The sequence below is a fragment of the Galeopterus variegatus genome, unplaced genomic scaffold (genome assembly GCF_000696425.1).
Source record: "Galeopterus variegatus unplaced genomic scaffold, G_variegatus-3.0.2 Scaffold1047, whole genome shotgun sequence".
Lineage (NCBI taxonomy): Eukaryota > Metazoa > Chordata > Mammalia > Dermoptera > Cynocephalidae > Galeopterus > Galeopterus variegatus.
In genome coordinates this window covers 240,407-266,451 of record NW_007727158.1, presented here as the reverse complement: position 1 = coordinate 266,451, position 26,045 = coordinate 240,407, and the positions used below count along the sequence as shown (strand labels likewise).

Sequence of the window (26,045 nt, the reverse complement as noted above, 5' to 3'; positions counted from 1 at the left end):
CCCATTACCCTGACCTTCCTGTCACCCTGAATTCTCATCTTGCCACCATGTGACACAGAAATGGACCTACCTAAAGGGACCCCAGCTAGGCGCCTTGAGAAGCAGTGAGCGTCCCGTCCCCTGTACCCTCTCCCCTACTTGCATGCACACCACTCAGGGGTCTTCAAGTCTGCATCCTGTCCCTGCAAGGACTGCTAACATCCTAGTGGGCTGAGGAAGGGCTCAGGGCCCCTCAGGACACCCTGCTATTCTGGATGCTCCCCCATCTACTGGGGTTCCCCGGTGGTCTTGCTCACACTGTGCTGGAGCTGATGTTTCCCAGCCAGTGGGAAGGCCTAGCCCCCAGGGAAAGCTGATGGGGGCAACCCCTGGGCCTGGGAGAACTGCTCCAGGACCCTGGGGGAGCAGAGCTGGTCTCCATCTCTTGGTGCATTTGATTATCAAACAAATTCCTGTATTTATCAAAAAAGTATAAGTTTGCAAAATGAGTAATCAGCATCTTAGGAGATTAAAAATAGCTGCCAAAAGCAAGACGGGATGATGGATCTAGCTCAGTTTACTCCTACATAGAAAACGCCTCCTTTTTCATGTGTTTATTATCAGATGGCAAATGACCGAAAGCTGGAGCTTCTGGAAGGCACGGGGCACACATGGCCATGCAGGGGTCACACCCAGGGCCACCAGCATCAGCGCTGATCCAGGTCCAACAGCAGTATTAATGTCCTCGTAATCACACAGGGATTCCTCATTATCTCCAAATCAATATGACAATTAAATGTTGTTCCTGAGCCATCTCTGGGCTCCACTTGGGGGAGTCAAAAGCCCACAATGAACATTCAGTGAACATTTCACTTTGAAACCATCTTTTCTGTAACATTTGTCAAGTGTCCAATTAGCCACTGAGGAAAAAAAAAATACAAATTGAGGGGTATGTGTGGCTTCACAGGCAAAAAGATGTCACATGGGAAGATGTGCTTTCTGGTGGCAGCTGATGACGTGGGTGCAGGAAGGGCGTGGGAAGAAGGGCTCTGGTGATCTGAACTGTAACCTTCTGGGTTGTACTTTGGAGCCAGGGTCAGCTTAGCTTGTCACTTTCTGGGGCACTAGTTTCTCTAATAGCAGGACTGAGCCTCCTCCGTTCTTGCCGACTTTTGAAGCTCCCTGAGCTCTTTCCGTAGCTCCCCCCAGGCGTCTGTGCTCTGCAAGAACAGTTTCCCTGGCTCTAAGGAAAAGGATTTTGTATTTCCACCCAGAGAAGCACCTGCCGCCAGCCTGCACCTCTCATGTCCACACCTGACCCTGCACAACGGCCTGGGCCTCCCAGCAGAGGGCAGGCTAACACACAGAGGTCTCGGGCCCCCTGGCTTATATTTTCTTTTGGAGAATTCTAGAGGGATGGTCAGGCTATGCCCCGCAATTGCTTAGTGTGTGTGCAGTGACCCTGCCCTGCACTGTGTACAGATCTGGGGTGTGTGGGATGGAGGGAGGAAGGGAGTGCCTGGTGTAGTCACCAGCATAGTCCACATTTTGGCCGATGGTTCCAGACTTCGTCCTAAATCCTGCTCCCCACCTGCCTGGTCAGCCTAGCCATGCTCACCCTGTGCCCCACCATGATTCCGTCTTGGGCCCCCAGCTTACGTGACACCTAACTGGGATATCAGGACGAGAGCACCCCCTCTCAGTGACTGGGGAAGGCTGAGGCTGGTGTCATCCTGCCTGCTTCTGTCTCATGTCACTGTAGGAATGGACCATCGCCATGGGGTGGGGGCTGGGGAGGAGGACGAATGTGACTTTAGCTTGTGGTGAATGGAGGCCGATGCCACTGCTGTGGCTGGGGACTCGTTACCTCTCCACGTGGTCCACGTTGCCCGCCACGCCAAGTCCCCCGAGGGTGTAAATCTTCCCATCGTAGACGAGGCTATTGTGCCGACAGCGGGGGACTGTCATCCTGGAGACGAGGTTCCAGTTGTCGAGCAGGGACATGTAGCACCAGACATCCGCCAGCGTCACCCCCGATTCCATCCCACCTGTAGGCAGTGAGGGAGGTGCGGAGAGCGGGCGGGGTGAGCAAGGGCCCGAGGGTGGCAGGCCCAGCCCCAGGGTCAGAAGGAGAAGGCGTCACCTGCAAAGGAGACACTTCTGGGCCTTGGACTTCCTCAGCCCTGATGTGGGGAGAGGTCCCCTGGGGAGGCCTGTACCCGGTCCCCACCCCAGCCCTGAGGGGCCTCACCTGAGAGGTAGATGTTGTCCCCGGCACTCACTACACTGAAGAACTCGCGGTCATAGAAAGGCAGCGAGGCCAAGGGGTACCACTTGTTGTTCTGCGGGTTCCAGCAGGTGACGGCCACCAGTGAGCGCTGGGTCATCCCCACCATCTGACGGCCCCCAACCAAAACGATGACCTCAGCCACACCTGCAGGGACATGGATGGGCACCCTTGGGACTCACCCTGATATTGTCAGCATCTGCGCCTGGCACCTCTCTGGGGAACCACCCAGAGATGGGCTGACCCCATGACACCTGCCTTTGGGGAGTTCGGGGCATGTCTCCCAATACCTGCTGAGAGGCGGGGCCGGGTCCGGGGCGTCTGCATCTCCTGGCGGGCGTGGGGCAGCATATGGTAGCGTTTGGCCTCGTTGACCAGGTCCCGACATGCTTCTGACGACTTGATCAGCTCCTCATTGTCAACCACGTTGAGCAGGTAGCTGGGGTGGATGAAGGGGAGGCGCACGACCGCCAGGAGCTCAGCTGCGTACTGCAGGACAAAGCAGACACAGACCCTGCTCAGACTGCAGAGGGAGCCACCTCTGGAGAGTTGCAGCGAGAGGAAGGAAAGAAGAGGTGGGGGGCCGCACAAAAATAGACAATTCCAGTCTGTGTTTGGCTTGGGAGTGCAGACGTTGTGCTCAGAGGGTGGGCCGGGGAGGCCCGGCAGGTGGCAGCTGACCCCAGGTGGACGGTCCAGTCGTCCCTTTGCACCTCATTCCTGCACTGCACCAGGTTGTGGACCCCTGCTGAGTACCAAGCTGCCAGGGGGGATGAAATGAGGGGGCATGGTCCCCAAAGAGGTGTGGTGCAGCAGGAACCCAGGAACAGGTAGGAGGACACAGAAACGCTTAAAGGAGATGGCAGTTGTCAAGCTTACAAGTCCAGCTGTGACAGCCCCCGTCCCCCCAGCACCAACTCCTCCTTCAGTGGTGTCCCACGGCCTCAGAGTGGCTCTGAAACCTGCACTGCCATTTTTCATGGCCTGACTTGAATTTCCTTCCTGTCTGGCAAACTGCCCTTCACTCCACTTGTGTTTCATCCAGCGGGTAACTGATGGCCACTGTGTGCCACGCAGTAAGCTCGTTATTAAGATGCAAAGACCAATGTGGTGCAGTCTCTGATCTCAAGATGTACACAGTTTAATGGGGGGGGGTGTCCTGTTACATAAAAGGCATGAGGGGGCAAGAGAAGGTGTCTAGTGAGGGGTTGTGGTGGGTCAGGCTTCTCAGAGCAGGTACGTCTGAGCTAGGCATGCAAGGATGGACAGACTTCCGCTGGGCCTGAGGAGAGGAGGGTGTACATTGAAAGCCCATGTGGGGGCATCAGAGAGAGAAAGATAATGGTGCACTTGGAGAGTGCACGGGCTTTATTCTTCTTGAGTGCAAAAGGTTTTTGTTGGGAGGAGCTCAATGAGACAGGGAGAAATGAAACTGGAGATGTTAGCAGAGGCCAGGGCCCGGGTGACCTTAGGACATGCTTGCCAAGGACTGTGAGGCTTTTCCTGCAGTGCTGATGAGGGAACTAATGAGAGGTTATAAACAGAGAAATGAGGTGACCAAATTTGCTCTTTAGAAAGACCACTCAGGCTGGAGTGTGGAAAATGGATTTTCATGGAGCAAGACTGAAGGCAGGGAAAACACTTAGGAGACTGCTGTGGTTTGAATGTCCCCTCCAAACCTCATGTTGAAATTTAATTGCCATTGTGACAGTATTAAGAAGTGAGACCATTAAGAGGTGATTAGGCCATGAGGGCTGTGCCCGCATGAATGGATTAATGTCATCATCGCAGGAGTGGTTTGTTATAAAAGTGAGTTCACTTGTGAGCTCTCTCGCCTTTCTGCCTTCCATGGTGGCGTGATGCAGCAAGAAGGCCCCCAGCAGATGCCGGCCCTTGGCCTTGGACTTCCCAGCCTCCAGAACTGTAAGAAAGCAATTTCTTTTCTTTATCAATTACCCAGTCTCAGACATTCTGTTACAGCAGCACAAAACAGACTAGGACAGAGACCACTGCAGAAATTCTGCAGAGATTAGAGAGGTCTGAACGGGGGGAGAGAAGTGGATCCACTTAAGCAGGAGGAAGGAGACATAGATGAGAGCAGTGCGGCCACATGGATATGGGAGATGTGTCTGTAATCCAGGCTTCTGTCTTGGGTACCGGGTGGGACTGAAACGAGGAACACAGGAAGAGGTGTAGGCTTTGGGCATGCCTACACTTCACACTTTTTTTTTTTTTTTGCAGCTGGCAGGCACAGGGATCAAACCCTGGACCTTTTGTTATCAGCGCCATGCGATGACCAGCTAGGCTAACTGGACAGCCCAGAGCATGATGAATTAGACAGATTTGGGGAACATCCTGCTGGAAATGTCCAGTATTCAATTGAAGATAGAGCTCTGGCACTCAGGAGGGAGTTCTGGGCTGGAGACATAGATTTGGGAGTTGCAGCAAATTCGGGCAACTTAACGTCTTTCCTCTGAAAAGAAATCTTGCTCCTGCCCCACCTGATCAGTCCGAGGCCCCCGTCTCCTGGGCTCAGTGGCTGGGTCAGGTTGGGGAGCCATCTCTGCATCCTCTGTTGGCCCAGTGCTATTGATCTGGTACCTGGTCCATCCCTCTTTCTTGTCCCTTCTTGCTCCCACCAAAACATGATAGCCCTGCTCACCTGTCACTCAGCTGCCTCAGCTCATCCTGGGATCCTGCCTCCCTGACCCTGCTCTTCCTGGTTGGGTCCTTACTTCTGAGCCACTGTCCCCATTTGCTGCTCTCTGGGTGGATTCTGAGCTCTCCTGAGAGCTACCTGGGCAGCCTCACTGACTCCAGGGCTCCTCACATGTAAGAACCCAGGCCATTGCATTCTGAGTGGGGCCTCCAGCCTGTGCTTTCTGGTCGGGAGGTCCTGCTGAGATGTGCATGCACCTGCACCGGTGGCTCCCTGTGACTCAGGTGCCTCTCTGGGAATACTGCCACCCTTCCTTTCCTCACTTGTACTCTGGCTCTGATTCCTCCCACCGTCCCCTCCGAGGGACTTCTGCTGTCTCCCATCATGTGTGTAGTGGTTTCCCGTCTCCAGTATGATTTTCATTTGGTCCCTCCAGGTGCTCAGGTGCTCTCCATCCCTTCAATAACTGGAGCATGGGTGGGGGCTCCTTCTGCTGGGTTCCTGGGAGCCCTAGAGCACCTTGGCTCAAGCACCCACTTCTACCCGTAGGGCCCTCGTGCTGCCCACCCAGGTCTTGGTTGGCCTGGGTCCTCTTCAGGGGGAATGCCAGCCCTTGAGAATCTGCCGGTGACTGATTTCTCATCTCTAAGTCCTCCCTTCACCTCTCTGCTGCCAGGGGAACAGGACCAGCCTTCTCCTCCCTGCCAGGCCTGTTGGCTGCCACACGCTCCCCTGCAGCCTGCCCCACCCCCTTCCTCCTTGCTGCACTCCCATCACCGCCCGGTGCCCCCAGGCCCAGGGAGAAGGGGCAGGGGTGGGGCAGACCCTACCTGTGCGCGGGACACAGGGTCCTTCTTGATCCACTTGATGACTGTCTCGTACACCAGCTCTTCGGCCTTGGTGTTGAGGCTGTCGTTGGAGACATAGGCGATGAAGTCATCCTTGGAGATGCTGAGGATTTCCTCCTGGGCCGCCACCTCGGGGAAGATCTGCAGCGCGAAGGCCTTGGCCATGTGGTAGAGCTCACTGCACTGCATGGCCTCGGCCATGGCCAGCACCCCCAGGCAGTTGCTGGCGGTCAGCTGCTTCTCTGGGGGCGAGAGTGCAGGACTGCTGACCCAAGGACCCTCTCTGAGCCCATGTCCTGTGACTCTGCCTCCAGCACTGAGTCCCCACAAGCCCACTTCCTGGGTCCCTGGAGCTCAGAGCCATTTCCAGGGTTCTCTGCTGCACCTCATGTGACTCTCTGTGGCCTCCCTCTGCTCCCGCAGGTCCCGGCAGAAGGACCGAGACTTTGAGGTGTGAGGGCCCAGCTTGGAGCTTCCTCACTGACTGTGGGGGAGGGGGCCTGGGCTTCAGAGCCTGGGCCTGTGCCAGGGGCAGAGGTCACACTGTAGTGGAGGCTGAGGATCACACTGAGGCTTATAGTGTCTTCCCTATCATGACAGTCTGAGGTCACAGACCCCTTTTGTAAGTCATGCCAGCAGTAGCACCCCTCATATACCCACCCATCATCTTCCACGGGCCTCAGCCTCACCCAGTGAGACCCTCTAGGATCTGGGGTCAGCCTGACCAGTTCTCTTGAGATCTGGCTGATGGTTCTTCCAGCCTAGGTGGTCTGGGTTCCAGGAAGCCCATCAGTTTGTGAGCCTAACTCTGCTGCTTTGGTTCCTGACCCTTCTAGATTGTTCAGTGGCCCCAGCTATCTTTGCCGGGTCTGCTCCCACCTCTGGGCTCAGCCCCTAAGTTTCTCTCTCTGCACTCCATGTCCCAGGCCACGGGTTCCTTGTGACTCTCCCTGCTCCCGCCCAGGCCAGTAGCACTAAACTATACCCTGGGAGGGGGCCTGCTGGGAGCTCCTGACACTCAGATCTTCATCCTGGGCAGTAGGTCTGGGTATCCAAGGGACAGTCCAGATGTCTAGGGCTGTACAGACATCTGGTGTGGTCCAGGTGTTAATATGTGCAAGGGAAAACAGGTTTGTGGCTGCTTTGTTCAGGGTTGAGAGAACAGGCTATGAGGCCAGGCATAGACTCTTCCCAAGAACAGAAAACTCGTACAGCCCTCATGGCCCGGGTTGTCCTCACAAGACCTGTGCAGGGCACAGTGCACCTCTCCTGCCTACATGAAAGTGCGCCGAGACCCCTTCAGTCCATGCCCGTGGGAGAAGACCTTTGCATATGGTTATCCAAATAGTCACCTTAGGACAGCTTTGCAAACCCAGCCACATCCTAGAGTGTTTCTGGGTGCACACACAGCCTTCCCCTTTTAGACCTTGCTTTTTCAGTTTTTCGCACATCTGCACTATTACCCCCAGTGACACATGTGCCCCAGGGCTCACCGAGAAAGGACACACAGACTTTGCAGAAGGTGTGGAACTGGAACTTGCTGGCTGCCTCCAGCAGAGTCTTGGCATTGGCTGAGTCGATGACCAGGGAGCCTGTGTAGACAAACTCCAGGAGCAGTTCCAGGACGTCAGCCTGCAGGTTGGACAGCACGAGCTCCAGCTTCTCCCGGCCACTCTGGCTGCCGTCTTGCACGGACCTAGGCACAGAGACCAGCATGTCCTCACCTGCCACCCCCGCGGCCGCTGTGCCGCTTCCTCACAGGGCTAGATCTCCCTGCACAACTTGGTCACACGCCCTTTGTTTTAGGACACAGCAATGACACACCTGAACCTAATGACCTGACACGGGATCTGAAAGAGAAGAGTCTGACCAGAGACGCCCCAAAGAACAGAAAACCCTGCTTACCACTACTAGGCATGTCCATGCAAAAAAAGATGCAAATCAAAAAGCATGAGCTATGGATGGGGACGAGGACCAGGACTGACCTCAAAGGGAAACAATATGCTTCAGTGCACTGCTGGCCCTGGCGACTCCACCAAGCCAGACCGACATGGCCCACTGAGGCCTGGCTGCCCCAGATGGCAGATTCCTCAGTGTGACCCAGGATGGGAGGCTCCCAACTGGCCATGATTCCAGCCAATCCAGACTTTGTCTGATCTCCCCAAAGACCAGAGGCCCCCAGCTGCTGGAACCCGTCCCCAACCTCACCTCTTCCCCCAAACATATTGTTTCCTTTTAGGCATGGCAAAGAAGCCCTTCATGACATTGCTTTGAAACTGAGGACAAGACGAGATAGACGGACAGAATGGTCAGAGCTGGGAGGAGGGGAAGAGGGAACAACCAAGGACTTCCGCCACAGACAGCCAGCAGCCATGACCTGGGACCTGGCCCGGGGCGGGGCCCTCCTGCCACATGGAACACGGGGTCAGAGGTCAGAGGGTGGCCTGCGTAGAGTGTAGAGTGTGCATCGGGCTTGTGAACTGGGGGAGCAGGGAAGGGACACAAATATATAAATATGTTTATATCTGGTGTCTACAGAAATATAAGACCATTGCAAAGGCTCCTAAGGCCTGGCAGCCGCACCCTAAAGCTGGACCTGGAAGGAAACAGACACGATGAGGCAAAATAACACCAATACAGAAGTGACGCCAGGAGGAAAAACACCTGCAGCATTAAGGGTCAGGAGGCAGGTTTCACAAAGGCCATAGGCTTGGCCCCCGGTCCTGGCTGCTCTGGCCAGCCCTGCTTCCCGTACTGAGCCTGGTCCTGCCCAGGGCTGGGCTCGGCCACATGATGGGAAATGACCTCTGCAGGCCAACCACTCATTTCTGAGAGGCCAGGGGTCAAGACTCTTGTGACTGGTCCCTTGGGTGCACCTGTGGCTGGCATGGGGGCTGTAGAGGTGTCCAGCAAATGAGTAGGCTGGCCACAGGGAGAGAGGCTGCCTGCTGTGTGGGTGGCGGGGGGCTAGGGGACCTGGGTGCTCCAGCTCTGGACCAACAGGTGGGCAGCCTTGGCCTCTCCAGCCCTAAGCCTCATCTGCAAAACAAGAGGATTGAACTAGATGTTGTTGAAAGATCCATGGAGATTTCACGTGAAGGAGGATGGAAAATACCCTTCCCACGAGATTCTGCAATGCACGACAGTACCTGAAATCCCACCATTAGAGCTGCATTCTCTCAGGTTAGGCACTGGCCTCCCAGGGCCTTTAAAACACACCTCTGACTGGGAAGAGAGCAGTTTATGACAATGTGATCTGCTCCCCCAGCCAGTGTCCAGGGTCCCTCCCCACGGAATGACTCATCTGACCAGGGACCCTGAGGGGCCTTCTGCTCTGGGTGAGCCCAGACACTGAGGGGCAAGGTGCAGGCCCCTGAGCAGAGGCCCCTCCAAAGCCACACATGCATGTGGTGATTGCTATAGTGACTTAACACACCTAGTCTCCTGCTATCGGGATGGTTTCCATGCTTGGGTAGCTTTGTTAAGTATAAAAATAGTTCATTATGTGATTACTTGAAATCACAGAAATCCTGAACCCTCACAGGCCACCTGGTCAAGCTCTTACTCCAAGCCTTTGCTGCCTGTCTCTTCGCTCCTAGGTGCCACTGTCTGGCCTTCCCACCTCACTCCCTTCTTGCTCTGTGCAGGTCACGCTGGGCCTCAGCCAGGGCCGGCTGCAGGGGCCAAAGCAGGGCTGTTCACTTCTCCCAAGGCCCCAGTCACTGCCACCTCCGCCTCCGGCCAGCCCATCTGTCTACCACGAGTCCCCAGGCAGAGGAGCTCAAACTCAGCAAGGGGTTGGGGCGGGACCTCAGGATGCACGTGCACACACATGCACATGCACGTGGATGCACACTGGAACCCATGTGACCCTGGTAAACAAGACTCACCCAGTGAGAGGACACACTGGGCACGAACAGACCAGGGTCCTGAGGGACGGGTGTGATGGGACGAGTGTGCCTGCACTGTCTTGCCCAGAGTCTGAGCTAGGGAGAGAGTCCTGGGGACCAGTTGGTGCCTGCATGACCGAGGAGCATCGCAGGAGGACCCTGGCCTAGGATGCATGCAGTGGTTCTGCTCCTCTGGCCCCGTGGGGACCACTATGGAGTGGAGGGGGCTGATGGGCAAACAATATGTGGGGTGGGGCTGAGGCCCCTAGGGCCACATGAGCTGTGTTCCACGTGGCCACAGAGGAATCCTTGGGAAAATGATGGGGTCTTTGTCAGCAGCTGAGTTTGAAATCTGGAGGCAGGAAAACAGCGAAGCCGTGAACGTCCCACCGGCACACACACGATTATTGTCCTCAGAGGTGTTCGTATGTGGCCCAGAGAGCTGTGAGGGCCATGGGAGACTGGTGATGACTCTCCATCCCTGACCTTCAGAGTGTCTTGGGACTGGACCTCACTGCTCTTTTGGCTTCTTCCCTCTGATCAGAGGCTCCCTAGGAGACCCCTCCCCTATGGTAGCCCTGGTCACTGATGGGCAGCCGCGTCCTCCACAATGACCACTCTGTCCCGGTCCTAATGTCTTGTTCTACTGGGCCCCATGGAGTGCACTGTGGCACTGCTGCCCATCGGGGTCATAACACACCAGGAAGGGGTGTGCTACAGGGCAGGACAGGCAGTGACGGCCTCGTCAACGAACGCGACACTTGGGGTGGGAGCATGGAGCGTGGGCAGCCTGGTGCTCCCCAGCTCACTCGGCCCCAGGGTTCCGTCAGAAGAGAACTTCCCACAGTCACCTTCTTCCAAGAGTGGCTGGCCCAGGAGGGCCCAGGTGTGGGACAGAGCTGCTGCTCAGCAGGGCTGGGCCTGTGGATGTGTCAGGAACGCCCAGTCGCAGCTACTAGGATGTTTGAAATGCCACCATCAGCAACGGAGTCATCAGGGAGCAGAACTGCCCACCCAGACTTCGGGGTAGAGCCCACCTCCACCCTGCCCACACCTTACTGGTCAGGTGTTTTCATTTTTCAAGTTGGAACTGGGCCCTGTCTGGAATAATGGGAGGGGACAGTGGGGCAGTGGCGGGTGGGGGACAGGCACGAGGCAGGTGATGAACATGGCTGGTGCCCTTCCCTGCTCAGGAGAGATCACCCTGCCCTTTGATGTGATTCCTGCCCTGTCCCATGCATGGACGTGTGGCACGTCACCAGCTCCAGGGTCCACATGGGTCTCACAGGGCCCTGGCCCACCCTTGGTGACTTTTCTGTCTCGTGTCATTCTGCCAGCTGCTGTGGTGTGTGAATCTCTCTCGTCATCTGGTTTTCAAGGCACACCTGTCTATTCTGCCAGAGAAACAGAAGAGAGTTCAAATGTGGCGAAGGCACTGACAGGCTTTGAGAGGTGAGGCTTTCAGCTGGAGGGGACGACGCCAGGGTCAGGTCTCTGCTGTGTATGGTGTCATGAGGGGACAGTTCTCCTCTGTGGCCTGGGAGTGGGTCTGGAAGTGCTGGCAGGGGACAGGCTGGGGTGGGAGGCGGCACCTCTGCCAGCTCCTGATGGGACCTGCAGTCCACCCTGCCAGGGAGCAGGAGTCACTGGCATTGCGGCCGATGTCCCCTGCAGCACCCGGCCTCCAGAGGAAAAAGAAAGGGACTTCTGCGTGGCCGCAAGACAAAATTCAGGGCAGATCTGTGTCCTGCTCACTGGGGTTGAGAAGCAACTCTGGACTTGGGAGGCTGGAACCCCAGGACCCTGACTAGATCCTCCTCCCTTCCCAAAATGGCCTCAGCCCGCTCGCTCCTCCGCCTCAGTCCTGCTGGGCTCGCTCCAAGCCCTGGTGCAGGTGGGGATGGCTGTCACACAGCACTGCCCCTGTCATTGTCCAGGGCCAAAGCCCTGGATCCCTGCCTGCAGGGTCATTGTCACCCCTGAATGTCTCAGGGACCCGAGATAGGGTAACAAGGGGCACGGGGCCCAGTGTCTCAGCACAGGCCTTGCTCTGGGCTTCTCCATGGCTTCCTTGGCCTCTAGCCCACCCAGAGGACCTGGTCCCTCCTAGCGACGGGGTGAGCATGTCTTGAGGTGGGGCTGCAGGTCCTGCGGCCATTTACAAGTGTTTCTAACATCCACACACACACACTCGTGCACACACAGCACCCCGGGCTTAAACCAAAGGCCCTGTGGTGGGGGTCCTGCCTCCTTCCCCTGCCTCTCCCTCTCTCCTCACCCCCACACCTGGCACTGCAGGGGCACCGAGCTCCCTGGGTGCCTTAAGCGTCCTGCTCCCCCACAAGCTTGCACACGCTTTCTCCTGATTCCTGCCCTTCATTCACCTCCCGAGGCAGAGGCTGCATCTTCCCGGGAGCCCCCAAGATGCCCCTTTTCCCCAGAGTGAGGCACCTGGCCCCTGAGCTTCTAAATCCATTTCTGGGACCCCCCTGCTCTGCCTTCCTGCTTGTTTACAGCTTCTCCCCACACTCTGGGGTCTGGTGTCTGTGAGAGACCTGGCCCCAGGAGGGCCCCTGCTTGTGTGCCTAGTGAGAGTGAGTGACTTGGCTTCCCATACATCTGTCCTGTGCCCCGGGGGAGGGTGTCCATGCTGGGGTTGGGGCTGGCAGGTGCTGTCTCTGCTGGGCTCAGGTGCTGGGTGAGTGTCCTTGCTGGGGCTGCAGCAGTGGACACATCACCTTCTCCAGGCAGAGGTGGGAAGGAATCCAGTCTGCTCCAGAACTGAGGGTCCTGGGACAGCACAGGAGGGTCACCTGCCCCTGACGGGGCTTACCCAGGGTGGGTCAGTGCCGGCTCGCATGAAGGTAAGCACCAGGACACCATGTCCCATAAATCCTCCCCACTCCCTCCCCTTACAAGAGTGCAGCCACCTGACAGGGAAGCCCCTGCTCTGGCTCAGAGGGCAGGGCCAAGTCTCTCCAGCTGGGCCACTAAGTCTCCAAGGTCACAGATGTGAAAGGGACTGAAATGGCACGGTGACCATGGCAACTGCTCTCTGACCACCAAGTATATGAAATTCCTGATGTTTTTAAGTGGCTGGGAAGGAAATCATTTTCCTGTAAATGTCCCGCTTCCTCCCCATGAAGGCGTCTGTCTGCACTTATTGGCATGAACTTATCACGTGTGTGCACCCCGTGGTTAGGACGAGGGAAGTGTAACCTTCAGCTGCAGGGTGCCCCTCCTGGTTCCTGTGTGACTCTCCTGTACATGGAGGACCCCCTGCCCTGTCTCCCAGACCTCAGACCTCTCTGGACTGGGATCTGTCCAGCCGGCTGCCTACCAGGCGTCTCCACTTGGGGACCTGGGTGTCCTTCAGGCTGCTAAAGTTTGACACATCAAGCACTCAATGGTCATCTTCCCCCAGCTCTCTCCTGACGCTGGTCTGTGGACCTGCCTTCCTCCCTGTGCCCTCCAATGCCCCAGACACGTCGCCCTCTCATGTCCTGGTGCACTTGTGGAGCCTCTCCAGACCGGCCCTGCTCATCCGCTGACTGTCACCCTCATGTGTCGGAGCTGGAAGGAGATCTAGACATCATTTGAACTAAACCCCTGGTTTACAGATAAGAAAACCTGAGGCCTGAGAGAGAGGATGTGCCTAGCATGGGGTCACAGGACGGGTGGCAGAGTCAGGTGTAGGATCCCGGTCTCCACGCTCTTGTCTGCCTGGGGCAGCCTCCTTTCCAGTCAGGGCCACTGAGACGCATCCTACTGCTCTCCCACTGCTTTTGATGGCCCCCACCTCAGACCAAGCCCAGGGTCCCAGTGCAGGGTTAGGGCCGTTTGCCCCTCCCCCCTGCTCATGCCAGGCACTGTCCCCAGCCCCCTTGCCTGGAATACTCTTTCTCCCTCTTCTTGCCCTGTCCAGGAAGGCTTCACTACTTTCGGTTCCCACCTAGCGGGGTCCTCTTCTCTGCTGTGTGCAAGAGTTTGGCCTTCAGCGTGAGGCCTCCAAAGGCAGCCAAAAGGCTCCTGTGTGTCTCCTGCCTGCACCGGTCCAGCCTGGAGCTGGGCCATTGCTCAGTACTGCCCTGTCCCCTTCTGTACTCTCCAGCTGGGCTGGAGCAAGGCCCCAGGACAGAGGATGCTCATCTGCACTCCAGCAGCCAGATGCAGGTCACTGCAGCTTCCAGAATTTGCTGAGAGTGGTGCCACAAAGACCTGCCTGGCCTGAAGAAGCCACCAGACCTGCCCCTTCACCCCAGACCTCATGCCCCTAACCCTTGTGCTCGGACAGAGAGAACCAAGCACCGCGGTGGGAGACCCGAGTTGGCTGGGAGATGGGCAGTCACAAAGAGTGTGCCCCTTCCTGTGTGGCCGAGGGCCAGCGTGGCCGGGTGGGCTGGCACGCCTGGCAGCTCGGCTCTATGTGGACGGACACAACGGATCAGACAGGAGATGCCAGCCAGTGTCGTCCTGAAACAAAACACAGTTGCTCTGGGGTTAGTTGGCAAGTCCAAACACAGCACTGGGAAGCAAGCGGAGGTCCTGTCCTCCCACTCTGAGCACAGGCCCGGCTCAGCGTCCGCCCCGAGGAGGCTGCAAGGCAGAATGAGCAGCGGCATTAATCTGCTGAGGGTGAGAGAGTCGTGAGCTGTGCCCCGGGCTGGCCCCTCGCTGCTTGCCCTCTCTAAGGCGCTAGAGGTGGCCCCTGACTTCTTCGCAAGGGTATGAAGCAGACAAATTAAAAATCAACATAATGGAAAAAAAAAAAAAAGATGCTCATGCACCATTAAGACTCATTCAAGTAGAAATAGCTGGGGCGAGGGTGGAAGGGAGCAGCGGCTGAGAGCGACCGTGTTTAGGACACACCTGGTCTGCGCTCAGACAGCGCCGGTTTGGCTTGTGTACCAGTATCAAGACATGCAGCGTGGGTGAGGCTTTGGCTATAAGTCTCTTCTCCCCGATTTGAGCTGGGGAAAAGTGGCCCCTTGGGTGCCTCATGCTCCTCAGTGGGGGATGATCTGGTCGATGTGCTTTCCTGGCATTAAGTTCACCATCGACAGCAGTGACGATGGCACTGGGGACCCTGCAGTGGGCCAATAGGAGCAATGTGCAATGGTCCCTTAAAATGGAGCCCGCAGTCCTCCTAATCTCAGGGAGGGCTTGTGAGCCACTAAGAATGCAGGATCCTGGGGGCGGGGCGGGGGTGTGGCCTGCTGCTGGCAGAGGCCCCTGGTGACCAGCAACGCTGGGGGGCAGGGCCGGGGCAGTGACTGCTCTGAGGCTGTGCGTGAGAGGGCGCTGGGAGGAGGAGGAGAGATGGCTACTGGCTCTGTGACAGGGAGTCACACTTCAGGAACCTGCAAGAGAGGGGAGGAGAAAAGCGACACAAAAGCGTCCTACAAAGGAACAGACCCGACCACAGCTGGAAGGAAGGCAAACCTTTGAATCAGGTCCTTGAAATACAAGCTGCAGGAAGCTAGAACATTTTGGTGGACTTCAAACTCTCTGCCTTCAACAACAATTTTCAGGTCTGTAAACGCTTTCGCTCTGCGCTGCTGGTTCAATTCCTTCAACATTTCTGCAGAACAGAGAAGACAGACAGGGCCAGGTTCCCATTAAGAGTTTTTTTTTTTTTTTTTTTTTTTAAATTAAAAAAAATTTTTTTTTTTCAAGAAGTAGAGAAATAGGAAATACTTGATATTGTTTCTTGGCAAGACTGGCTCAACATTGACAGTCAAAAGAAGTCACAAACATAATGCGAAAACAAGCAGCCACTGGGAGGGGCTACATACCCAAAGGAATAATGACTTTAAAAAGCAGAAAAAAACCAAATATGATAAAAAAAAAAAAATCAAACCCAGAAATCGAAAGGTTGGGGGGAAAGATTCCCAAACTGACAATTGGAAACACAGAGAATACATTATCACAGACAACTCAGAACTGTTATATAACTACAGAACAAGTTCTCCAAATGCCAGTGGGTGCCGATGTGTTGGTTACCAAGTAAAGCATGGCATTGTGATGTGAGACGGGCTGGACATGGTTCAAAGGAACAAAACCACAAAACCTGCAAAAACAGCGTCCCTCATGTTAGACACAGCTGTGGCATGGGGCGAGCTTCTCGGGGAGGAGACCCTCAGAGCGGGGCCGAGGAGGGGCCTGGCAAGCACCTCCTTCCACTCCACAATTGTGGGGACTTTCAGGAAAGCAAGCAAGCCAGGGACAGGGACCCTCTGCCCCTCCTCCCGTTTCCTGGGCCAGCCTCTCTCAACTCCCACCCTTGCCTGGGAGTTCGACAGAGAGCAGCCTGGTTTGCAGCCCCATCAGGTCCCAGGAAGTGGCCTGTGGGGCCCTGCCACCCTGGTGTGCACCTACCTTTGCCTGGTGTCTTGGCCACCTGGGGCTGGGACAGACAGTGCCCAGGCCCATGGGCTCCGGACCTGGGGATGTCAGAAGCTTCTCCCTGACCCACCTCAGGGCTTAGAAGGAAGAAGGAGGGAAGAGCCACCAACTACCCTGTTCAGTTTATAGATACTTGTGCATTTGTCAAAGTTAGGGCCTTCAGATGACCAATGCTCTCCCCAGCCTGGCCTCTCCTGCCTGCCTCTAAGACCCCTGGACAAAGCCCGTCCTTGGCATTGCTAGTAGGTGGACATAGGAGGCCCAGATCCTTGGGCCAGAATGACCTAGACTGTCCTCAGGCAGGGCTATTTCCTTTGGCAGGGGAATGGGAGAGGGTGAGCCCCCCACCCTCTAAGCCCCCCTGCCACAACCCCAGGCCCCCCAGGTCTGTGCAGAACCCTGGCTGGTGTTCTAGAATTACCTTTCCATGTGCCCTACTCCAGCCTGACCAGTGAGCTCTGTCCACATGGGCTGGCATCAGCCGCCTACCAAGACTCCCTCCTGGGCTTGGCCCTGCCTCTGGCACTTGTAGGTCCTTGGACAAGCCCCTGTGCCTCTCTGAGCCTCTCTGCTTCTGCATCTATAAGGTGAGGATCAAGGCTCCTGCTTCTACTCCCAGAGTGTGGTGCAGGCCAGATGGTCCAGGCAAGCTCAGGGATGAAGAAGGGCTTTGTGGGCACCAGGGAGCCACAGGGATTCCGTGCAGGGCAGTGGAGAGGTGAGGCTTGGGTTTCTGATGAATCCACACAGAGGCAGGAGGGGGAGCGACTCAGGGGGCCGAGGGGAGGAAGGAAAGCCCCGTGCGGAGAGTTTGGCTTTGGAGTCAGACCTGCGGGCGAACCCGAACTCTGCCTCCTATCAGCTGTGTGACCTTGGGAAAGGGAATCAAGTCCCCAGAACCTCAGTTTCCTCATTTGTTGAAGGTTAAATGAGACAGCACACGGTGAGCAGTTTGCTGCGTGCCTGGCACACAGAAAGTGCTCGATTGGTGCCAGATTGGAGTTATTATGATGGTGACAGTCTTTCTATACCCAAGAGAGAAGCGACACAGGCCTGTGCTCCAACGGTGAAGGAAGGACATAGGAAGAGAAGTATTCAGACCGTGGATGTGGGAAGGGAGGGTGTGGGGAGGCGTGAGGACCATCTCCAGGTTTCTGGAGGGATGGTGGTGTCACATCCAGGAAGTGAGGGGACGCTGAGTTTATTCTTGGGGTGGGCCTGTGGGACACCCACGGAGGGGACAGGGGTGGTGGATCAAGGCCTGGCTGGAGACAAGGCGGTGGGAGCAAGCTGTGTGGGCAACCGGCCTGGGTGCGACAAGATGGCTCAGGAGAGCCACAGAGTCAGGCTGGTTAAGGCTGAACAGCTCTGCTCACACACAGCTCCAAAAAGAACCACCAACTGAATTAATTCCCAAACCCTGGGCCAGGTACATGATGTCACTTTTTGGATGGAAGTGATGTGTATGGGGGAAGAATTCTGGGCTGGGATTCCACAGCCCTGGATCCTGATTCTTGTTCCAGCTTTGCCACTAATTGGCTATGTGACCCTGGGCAACTTGCCCTAGCTTTCTAGGCCCTAATTCCCTCAAGCCCAAAGGGCAGGGACAGCTGTTCTGTGGCCCCCTGATTGTCACACTGCAATGAGTGACAGATGTGGCCCCACATGCCTGCTGAGTTAACCAGTGCTCGGGGGCCAGGAAAACACGACGGTATACAAAATGCCTCCTCCTTCTGGGCCCAAAGCACTCTGGCTGGTTTTGCAGATTTCCTTTTCAAATCAAGGTCCCAGCAATGACGGTGTCTGCAGCCCCAGCTGCGGCAGCAATGCCTGTTGCTCCAGGAGCTCCAGGGCCATGCCTGGAGGGTGCATGGAGACTCAGCTGTCACCATCCTAAATGCAGTTGCTTTCTGTTCTCTACGACTCTCACTTGGTGGAAATCTGTATTTAATAGTTGGGGAGGATTATTCACTTTCAGAAGAATTTTTCAATTTATGAAAGTGCTCACCAGGGGATTCCTTTTCACAGCAGGACCCAAGCACATTCAAAGTATTGATCAGTTGGTTTGTGCTTACTGCTGCCGGCTGAGTGCCCAGCTGGGGAGAGCAGGCATTTCAGGCTGCGCTTGTCGGGGGATGGGGGCAGCAGACCTAGAATCCATGGGAGGAAGCGAGGACCACCTGGGCCTCCAAGCACAAGCTGCCCTCTTCCCGCCCCATGTCTTGGCAAAAGACAAGCCCTTAATCTCCGAGGAGCTTCCCAGCGAGGTGCATGGGGTACTGTGGGTTCCTGGGGAAGCCCTCCCACAAGCAGGGCCTGTTCCCAGGTGTGGGGAGGTCTGCCTGGCCTGGGGCTGGGTCCTAAGCGTGGACACCCAGAAGCACTCGGCACCCTGCAGAATTCGGCTGCTCCAGGCTTCTGGAGGAGGGGATGGCCCAGAGATCCTTTGACCTTTCCCAGGCGGAGGCTTGGCAGGGCCTGGATATGAGAGATCTGCCAGCCTGAGCCCACCTGGAAGCACAGCTTTGGCCTCAGGACCCCTCGCAGCTGGCTGGCATCAGGGGTAGTTTTCTGGTCCCCTGGGCTTAGACTGGGATGCCCCACCTGCACCTGTGGGACCCCACACATGGCCTTGTCCACAGAAGTGCTGCCCTGTGCCTCCTCCCCACTGGGAGACTCCGCTCTGCTCAGGCCACCGGGCAGAATGCACGATGTGCCCAGGCTGCTGGACTTGGCACCCGGTGCTGCGCTTCCCTTCCATAGGAGACCACCTTCCCATTCCCTGCGCCTCATCCCGGAGGCCTCCCTTCCCCTCCCACACCCAGTCCTGTCTGCTTTCCCTCCTAGAAATCTCTTGGCCCAGCACACCAGTGCCCTCCTGGGCTGCCATCCTCTTTCATCTGAGTCACTGCAGCAGCCTTGAGAGTCTGTCCCCGCTGCAGGCCACCTCCATGCTACTGCTCCCCACAGCATCCAGCACCAGTCCCTGCTTTCTTAAGTAAACCCAGCAAGGGCCTCTGAGAACTCCACCCACCGCTCCCACCTCCCCTGTCCCCCTCTCCTCCTCCACTTCCAGGAGGGCCCTGCACTCCCTGGCGAAGCCCCCTGCAACCCAGGCAGGTCCCCCTTCAACCTCCATCCCCTCAGACCTATCTTCCTCCCTTCTTCATCTGGCTAATCGCCCTTTCCCTGTCAACCCCAGTTAAGGTGTTATTTTGTCCCCGCCTCCCTGCCTCACTGCTCTCCTCCCACATCCCCCTGCCCCCGGCCTTCCTCCACGTGCCCCCACAGCACCCTACACTTCCTTCTTTATAGCCTTCTCGGTGTTGTGATTATTTATTTACATGTCTGCCTCCTGCACTAGACTGTTTTATTTGCATTTCTATCTTTGACACTCAGCACTGGGCCTGCCACAGGCGGTATGGTAGGTTGCAAACATTCTTCGTAGCTTCCCCTGTTAAGGGGGAAGGACATATCCCTACCCTTTGAATCTTGGCCAGCCTTGTGATTTGCTTTGGGCCACAGAATGTGGTGGGAATGGCCTTGTGTGAGTGTGAGCCACAGCCTTTAGAAGCTTCCCTCCACTCTGCTCACTCTTTTGGGGCCCCTGCCACTGCCACCATGTGAGTGAGCCTGGGCTAGCCTGCTGGAGGATGAGAGACCATGTGTAACAGAGATGAGCTGCCCTAGATGAGACATTTAGAGTAGCCAGCCCCTGCCAACATCAGCCGAGCCCAGCCCAAACTGCCAAACCAGAACCATAATCTCAATAAGCGGTCGTTGTTTTAAGCCACCAAGTTTAGAATTGTTTGTTATGCAGCGAGAGCTGACTGATACAGAAGGCATGGATGAATGACAGACTCAAGTGCTCGGCGAACTTTCCCTACGTCGGTTTCTCCTTTGCTAGTTCAGTTTGAGACTTTTTTTTTTCAGTTGTAGTAAAATGTACCATCTTAACCATTTTTAAGCGTGGAGTTCAGTAGTGTTAAGTACATGTGCACTATTGTGTGGTCAATCTCTGGAACTCATCTTTTCAAATGAAACTCTGTACCCATTAAACAACTCCCTGCCCCCCTCCCCCAGCCCATGGTAGCCTCCATTCTACTTTCTTCCTCTGTGATTTTGCCTGTCCTGGGTACCTCATATTAGCCAGACATAGAAGGACATTTGACTACTCTAGGAACCTCATGTAAGTGAGACCATACGGTATTTGTCTCTCTGTGCTTGCGTTATTTTACTCAGCACAATGTCCTCAAGGTTCATCTACATTGTAGCATGTGGCATAATCTCCTTCCTTTTTAAGGCTGAGTAATATCCCATTGTGTGTGTGAGTACAGACCACATTTTGTGTATCCATTCACCCACTGATGCACACCTGGGTGCTTCCGCCTTTTGGCTGTTGTGAACAGTGGCTAATTCTTATACCCAGTTACAGACTGCTCTAACTACTGTCTTAAACTCCATTATAAGTGGCTCTGTGGACCCAGCAGGTCGCATGAGAGAGACCGGGACACTGAGGAGGAGAGAAAGACACAAACAGAACCAAGACTGGACAAGAAGTTGCAGCCAAACTTCTGCATATTTTTCACCAAGCGACACAAGTTATTTGTCAGAGACTAATGGGTTCATTCCAGCTGGACTAGAAGGTCTGTCTGAGGTGGTAATAAAGAGGAAAAGATGTCAAATATTAAAAGGCAAAGAATTTCAGTGGCTTTGCAGCAGAGAAGTCCATTAAATCAGAGCCCCGAGAAAGGTTGTGCAGCCAAATAATTTTTTTCAGAGCTCAAGTAAGAACCCAGCTAGGTGACAAATGCTCCCGATCCCATTGGTATTTATGACACATATTTGATAAAGGACCTGAAAGAATTATAAACTCAGAGCAGTTGTGAAATATACTGAAAAAGCCCAGCAAAGACTGTGTCATGCACGCCCAGAGGGTAATTCATCCGAGAGCAGGGGAGCCAACGTGCGCTGACACCGTGGGGACAAATGGTGACTTTACGCAAACACAGCCTTCTCTGCTGCCAGGGCTGTGGCTGGTCAGGGAGTGCGGGGAGCTGAGTGGACAGCCTCTTGGGCTGAATGCTGCCTCCATCCTCCCTCCCTCCCTGGCCTGATCGGATATGAATTTCTCCCCCTCCTTCTTTTCCAAAAAAGAGCTGACCTTAGAATCAACTGCAAGGGCCAAGCAGGCTCCAGCTTCCAGGTAAGAAGAAATCCAACCACCCGTGGGCCTCATCTGGGCACTGCATGCCAGCCTGAGTTGGGGAGTGGGTTCTCTCTTAGGAAGTCACACCAGCCCTGGCCCCAATCGCATCACTAGTCTGTATCACCCAAGGCCCCATGCAGGCAAACCTTCCCAGGAAATGGGAGCCTTTCCCAAGCTGTCCAACACTGGGTGACAAGACCTGTTCCTTCAGCAGTGGAAATCTGGCATCAAAACTCCTCTCTGTGCTACAGCCCCTGCCCCAGGTCTGCACACTAGTGGGTGCTTGAGACATGTCTGCAGGGTGGAAATGAAGATTACCCTCCAGTTAGAACAGTCTCATGCCCTCTAAGATGATACAAAAGTCACTTAAATGTTTCTCCTTAGAATTTGTTGGAACTTCAGAAAACTAACAGAAACATCCCCTTCTCTCTCCCTGGCTTTGTGCCCCTGTCCTTTAGGCCCAAGGACTAACCAGAGCCAGCTGCCAGCTTGGGCTTGGGGGTAGCACGACTGGGAGAATCATCTAGCCACAGAATCACTGAATCCCCCTGTGACTTTGAGTAAGGACTCTTTCCTCAGCTGGGGTCCACCCAATCAAGGAATGATTACTCCAAGGATGCCCTGTTTCTAAACTCCTCCCTGGGGGCTCTTGGAGACTCTGCTCATAGCTTCATCTTCTATTCATGCCCCACATCCCCAACCCTCTCTCTACATTCGTGCTCAGCACGTCCTGTCCCTTTGTTTTGGTGGTTTCTGTCTGCCCCTTTGGCCAAATCTCTCCCAATCCTTGTTTCTTAAGGCCTCATCCATCCTTTAAGTCTCAGCTTAAATCCCATCCTTTAAGAATTCTTACCAAGTTCCCCAGTTAGAGCCAACTTTGCCCTCTCCTATGGTCCCATAAGACTCTGTCTGTGCCTCAATTGCAGTAGAGATCCCTGGCTACCATATTCCAGGGGAATGTCTGTCTGTTTGTCTCCTTTCTAGGCTGTGATCTCCTGGAGGGCTCGTCTCTCTGTCCCCCTGAGCACCTAGCATCATGTTTAGCACAACGAGTTCCTCTCTAATTGGAATTCAGGGTGGGTTACAGACTACATGCAGGCATGAGTGAGGTGGTAAGAATGACTTTCCCTAAACATGATAGACCAGAATGATTTGAAATGTCATAGTTGTATGGAATCAGGTGGATGGAATGTAAAAGTCAAGCCCCCTCTAACTTCAGGAGACATCAGTGCTGACAACAACAGTGGCAAGCCCACAGTTTATGTGGCAATCTATGGCTGTAAAACATTGTCATAGTCGTTATTTAGGTCCTCCTTGGGGAGAGATTTAATTATTCTGTCTGGCTCCAATGCTTTGAAGACCCCTACATGGCCTTCCTGGGAAGGACTGACCAGCTCAGAGCTGCTGAGCACAGGTGCAGCCTGGAGCCCTCGGGGTGGCTCTGCAGAACAGGGGCCTTTACACACAGTGGCCAGAGAGAAGTGGTCCTGTCAACACTCCAGGTTCCAGCTGCTGGATGGTAAATGCCCAAATAAAAGCTAATAACTGGTCACCTTCAATGACAGCTCTTGTCTGTGGGCTCAGGGTAGGAGTTAAAGGGAATGATCTTTTGTTTGGGAAGAAATGGGGACCAGCAGGGAACAGCGTGTCAGGTTTCCAGCACCAGCCAAGGAACCTGGCCAGGAGGTGGTCACTGCAGAGGAGGGGGAAGACCCTCAGCTGAGCAGGGAGGGCCAGGGGGTGAGCCCTCAGGCTGCAGGTGGAGGAGGTGCCCTGGTTAGGTCAACATTAGTGGTCAGTCCTTCTTGCCTCCAGCAGAAAGTCTGCTGCTTGGCTTCTTCCGCTGCTTGAAGGATGGCGGCTGGGAGGGTGATAGAAATATGTGGAGCAGGAGAGGAGGAAAATGCCATGGGGGTCAGGGCCAAGAGGCCTTGGGAGAAGGCCAGGGCCTGAGAGAACTGGGTGTGAAATGAGGTCAAGGCCAGTGGTGTGAAGGGCTCTGCAGGGAGCTGGGGCTCTGGGGTGGCATCTGGAGCTGGGTGTGTGTGTGTGCAGTGAATTAAACATCCAGGTAAGTCTAGTTGGGACCATGAATAGCTCCGTGGGGCCTGCAAGCCTGATGGTGGGGTTCAGAAGGGCCAGGTGGGAGGCTGAGGCAGATAGGCTGGGAGGGGCCAGGAGGTCAGGGGTTTAGGAGGAAGGGTGGCCCTACAGTCCCCCTGAGGCAGGTGCCCCCTCCAGGGGCTAAAACTTGGTACCAGGGAGGGGGATATACTGAGGGGCCTTGGTCCTCATAACCAGGGGAGGAGGAGACCTGGGTCTGGCCCCAGGGACTAAGTTGAATCCCAATGTCTGGGCTGGGGGTGTGGGAGTGTGACTCACTCCTCCCTCTGTGCTCTCATAACACTCTGTGTCTTCATGAAGCTGTGTTCTGCCTGCAGACACTGCTTCTTCTCCATTGGAGGAGGAGCTCTTGGAAGGTCAGGGGTGGTTCTTGGTTGGAGTGACCAGAGTCAAGATTCCAGGACAGATAGTTGGGGCCAGGGGAGAGAGCCACGTTCAGCACCCCGGAGAGCTCCAAGTCTCCCAGAGTCAGGAACGGATGCTGGGAGAGCCCTGTAGAGGTTAGGGGGTGCCCTGCAGCAGCCGGTCATGTCCATGGCTGAGTGAGACTGGGTCATGGGCATCCCCCGCGGAGGGATATTCTGAGACCCGAGTTCTGGGAACTTTAGATGGCTGTGTCTGTTTGGCTCATTTGTTATTGTCTCCTGTGTGCTGGGCATGGGGTGGGGTGTCAGGGACACATGCGAGTGGACATGTTTGCAGACTTGGGGGAGCTCATGGTTTGATGGGAGACACACTAACATAATGGTAGCATCATGCAAGAGGTGTCTGACTCGGGCAAATGCTGGGCAGTGGAGGCGCGGGGGAGGGGACAGCTGGTTCTGCCCGATGGAGCTGGGGAGACATCTACAGGGGAGAGGATGGTCTAGTGGAGACTGGAAAGGTAAGCAGGGGCTCCCAGGTGGAGGGAGGGAGAGGTGTGGATGTGTAGGATGCTGAGAAGTGTGAAGGGCCACATTAGGGGACTGAAAGTCAGCGGCGTGGCTGGCTCATACTGTGTGTGTAGGAGACTGGAAAGGTAAGCAGGGGCTCCCAGGTGGAGGGAGGGAGAGGTGTGGATGTGTAGGAGGCTGAGAAGTGTGAAGGGCCACATTAGGGGACTGAAAGTCAGCGGCGTGGCTGGCTCATACTGTGTGTGTATGGCTTACACGAGTGCATGGTATGAACATATGGTGTGTGTGAGTGTGTGCTGTGTGCACATGTGAGCTGCAGAGGGGAAGCTGCAGATGGAGGTGGAGCCTGCTGTCTTCGTCCCATAAGGGGCTGGGGCCAGTGGTGGAGTTTACAAGGGAGGCTCTTGCACTGAGGGTGGCTGCTCAGAACCAACCATGAGAGGTCTGACCCTGCACCCAGGGCCCCTCCATGATGCTGCACCCCAGCTGGGCCTGTGTCTGCACAGCATCACATGCTCCCTTCTTCCCACTGCGCCTGCTATTCGAGCCCACCCTGACCCCTCCTCCCAATGCCCCAGGCGTGCATCAACCAGCGGGGCACGCTGTCAGGTGCCCACAAGGTGCAGGGCCCTGGGCTGACAGCTGGGGTGGGGTGGGGGCTGAGGAGGAGGAGGGGCAGTGGGTGAGCAAGACAGTCCCTGCTGGGGTCCATGCTGCTCATCAGGGACACCAGGTGTCCAGTGAGAAGCTGGACAAGAGCTGCATAAAGGGCCAGTTGTGGTGCTAAAGGCCCTCCCAGGATGGGGGTTGGTGGCCTGGGGAGGGAGGGGCCGGGGAGGGGGAAGCAGGAAGTGTGGGGTGTTGGATGGCTGCTAGCTGTGTCACTGGTGCACATCAGGTGGGTGTATGATTCTGAATTGACCAGCTATCTCCCCAGAATGCATTCATGGTGCCTAGCCTGTGCCAGGCCCTGGGCTGTGAGCATGCAACCCGTCTCCACCCTCAAGGGGCCCACAGCCTGATGGGGGAGGCAGACGCCGGAGCAGACACAGGTCAGTTTGTCTGCTCAGCACTGGAATCCCTTCCTACTGGGGAGAATCCTAAGACAGGCGGGAACTGGGCCTCTTTTGCTGTGGGAGCAGAGGGGAGGCAGCTCCCTGGCAGATGGCATGTAGGGAGACATGAGACCTGGGCTTGGCTGGTTGGGTGCTCATGCCCTGGACTTCCAAGTTCCAGGAAGGAATGAAAGACAGTTAGAGATGACTGTGGTGGCTGTGGTGAACTTACAAAGCTGACGCCTCAATGGCGCTGGAGCATCCAGGGGAGACCGTGCCAGTGCAGGGTCCTGAGTGGTCGGTCTCTGTGGGGATCTGGCTGTGCCTCCTCCATGCCTGCCCCACTTCCCAGACTGGCTCCCCTGCCTCCAATAAGTGCTCTTTCTGCTTAACTCTGCCAGAGCTGGAGTCTGTGGCAGGTATCCCGGCCCCTGGCTGGTACAGACACATGAATATGTCAGGCCTCTGATAAATGTTGCTTACAGCAGAGACTGCTGAGCCCTGGGGAGCACAGGTATGTGTGTGGATGAGGGATGCCCATGGGGGTGGGGGGACTTGGCTTGGCCTTGGGAGGCAAGTGGGACTAATTAAAGGTAGACAGGAGGGGGTTTTATTTGTGGCCCACATGTGCAAAGGCCCAGAGGCAGGCATTAGCACATTCCAGAGGTGGCTGGCAGGCAGGTGTGGGGGCAGGAA

At 55.8% G+C, this 26,045-nt stretch overlaps 1 protein-coding gene across 1 annotated transcript in view; it reads right to left on the bottom strand.

Moving 5' to 3' along the window:
- KLHL29 (kelch-like family member 29) overlaps positions 1–26,045 on the bottom strand; it is a 227,233-nt gene that overhangs the window by 10,501 nt on the left and 190,687 nt on the right. Inside the window, exons 5-10 of the mRNA XM_008574431.1 lie at positions 15,106–15,244; positions 7,267–7,469; positions 5,756–6,015; positions 2,557–2,755; positions 2,231–2,413; positions 1,847–2,027 (exon numbers count right to left, since the gene is read on the bottom strand). Coding sequence (XP_008572653.1) covers positions 1,847–2,027; positions 2,231–2,413; positions 2,557–2,755; positions 5,756–6,015; positions 7,267–7,469; positions 15,106–15,244 — 1,165 coding nt within the window. The remainder of the gene's footprint in view (positions 1–1,846; positions 2,028–2,230; positions 2,414–2,556; positions 2,756–5,755; positions 6,016–7,266; positions 7,470–15,105; positions 15,245–26,045) is intronic.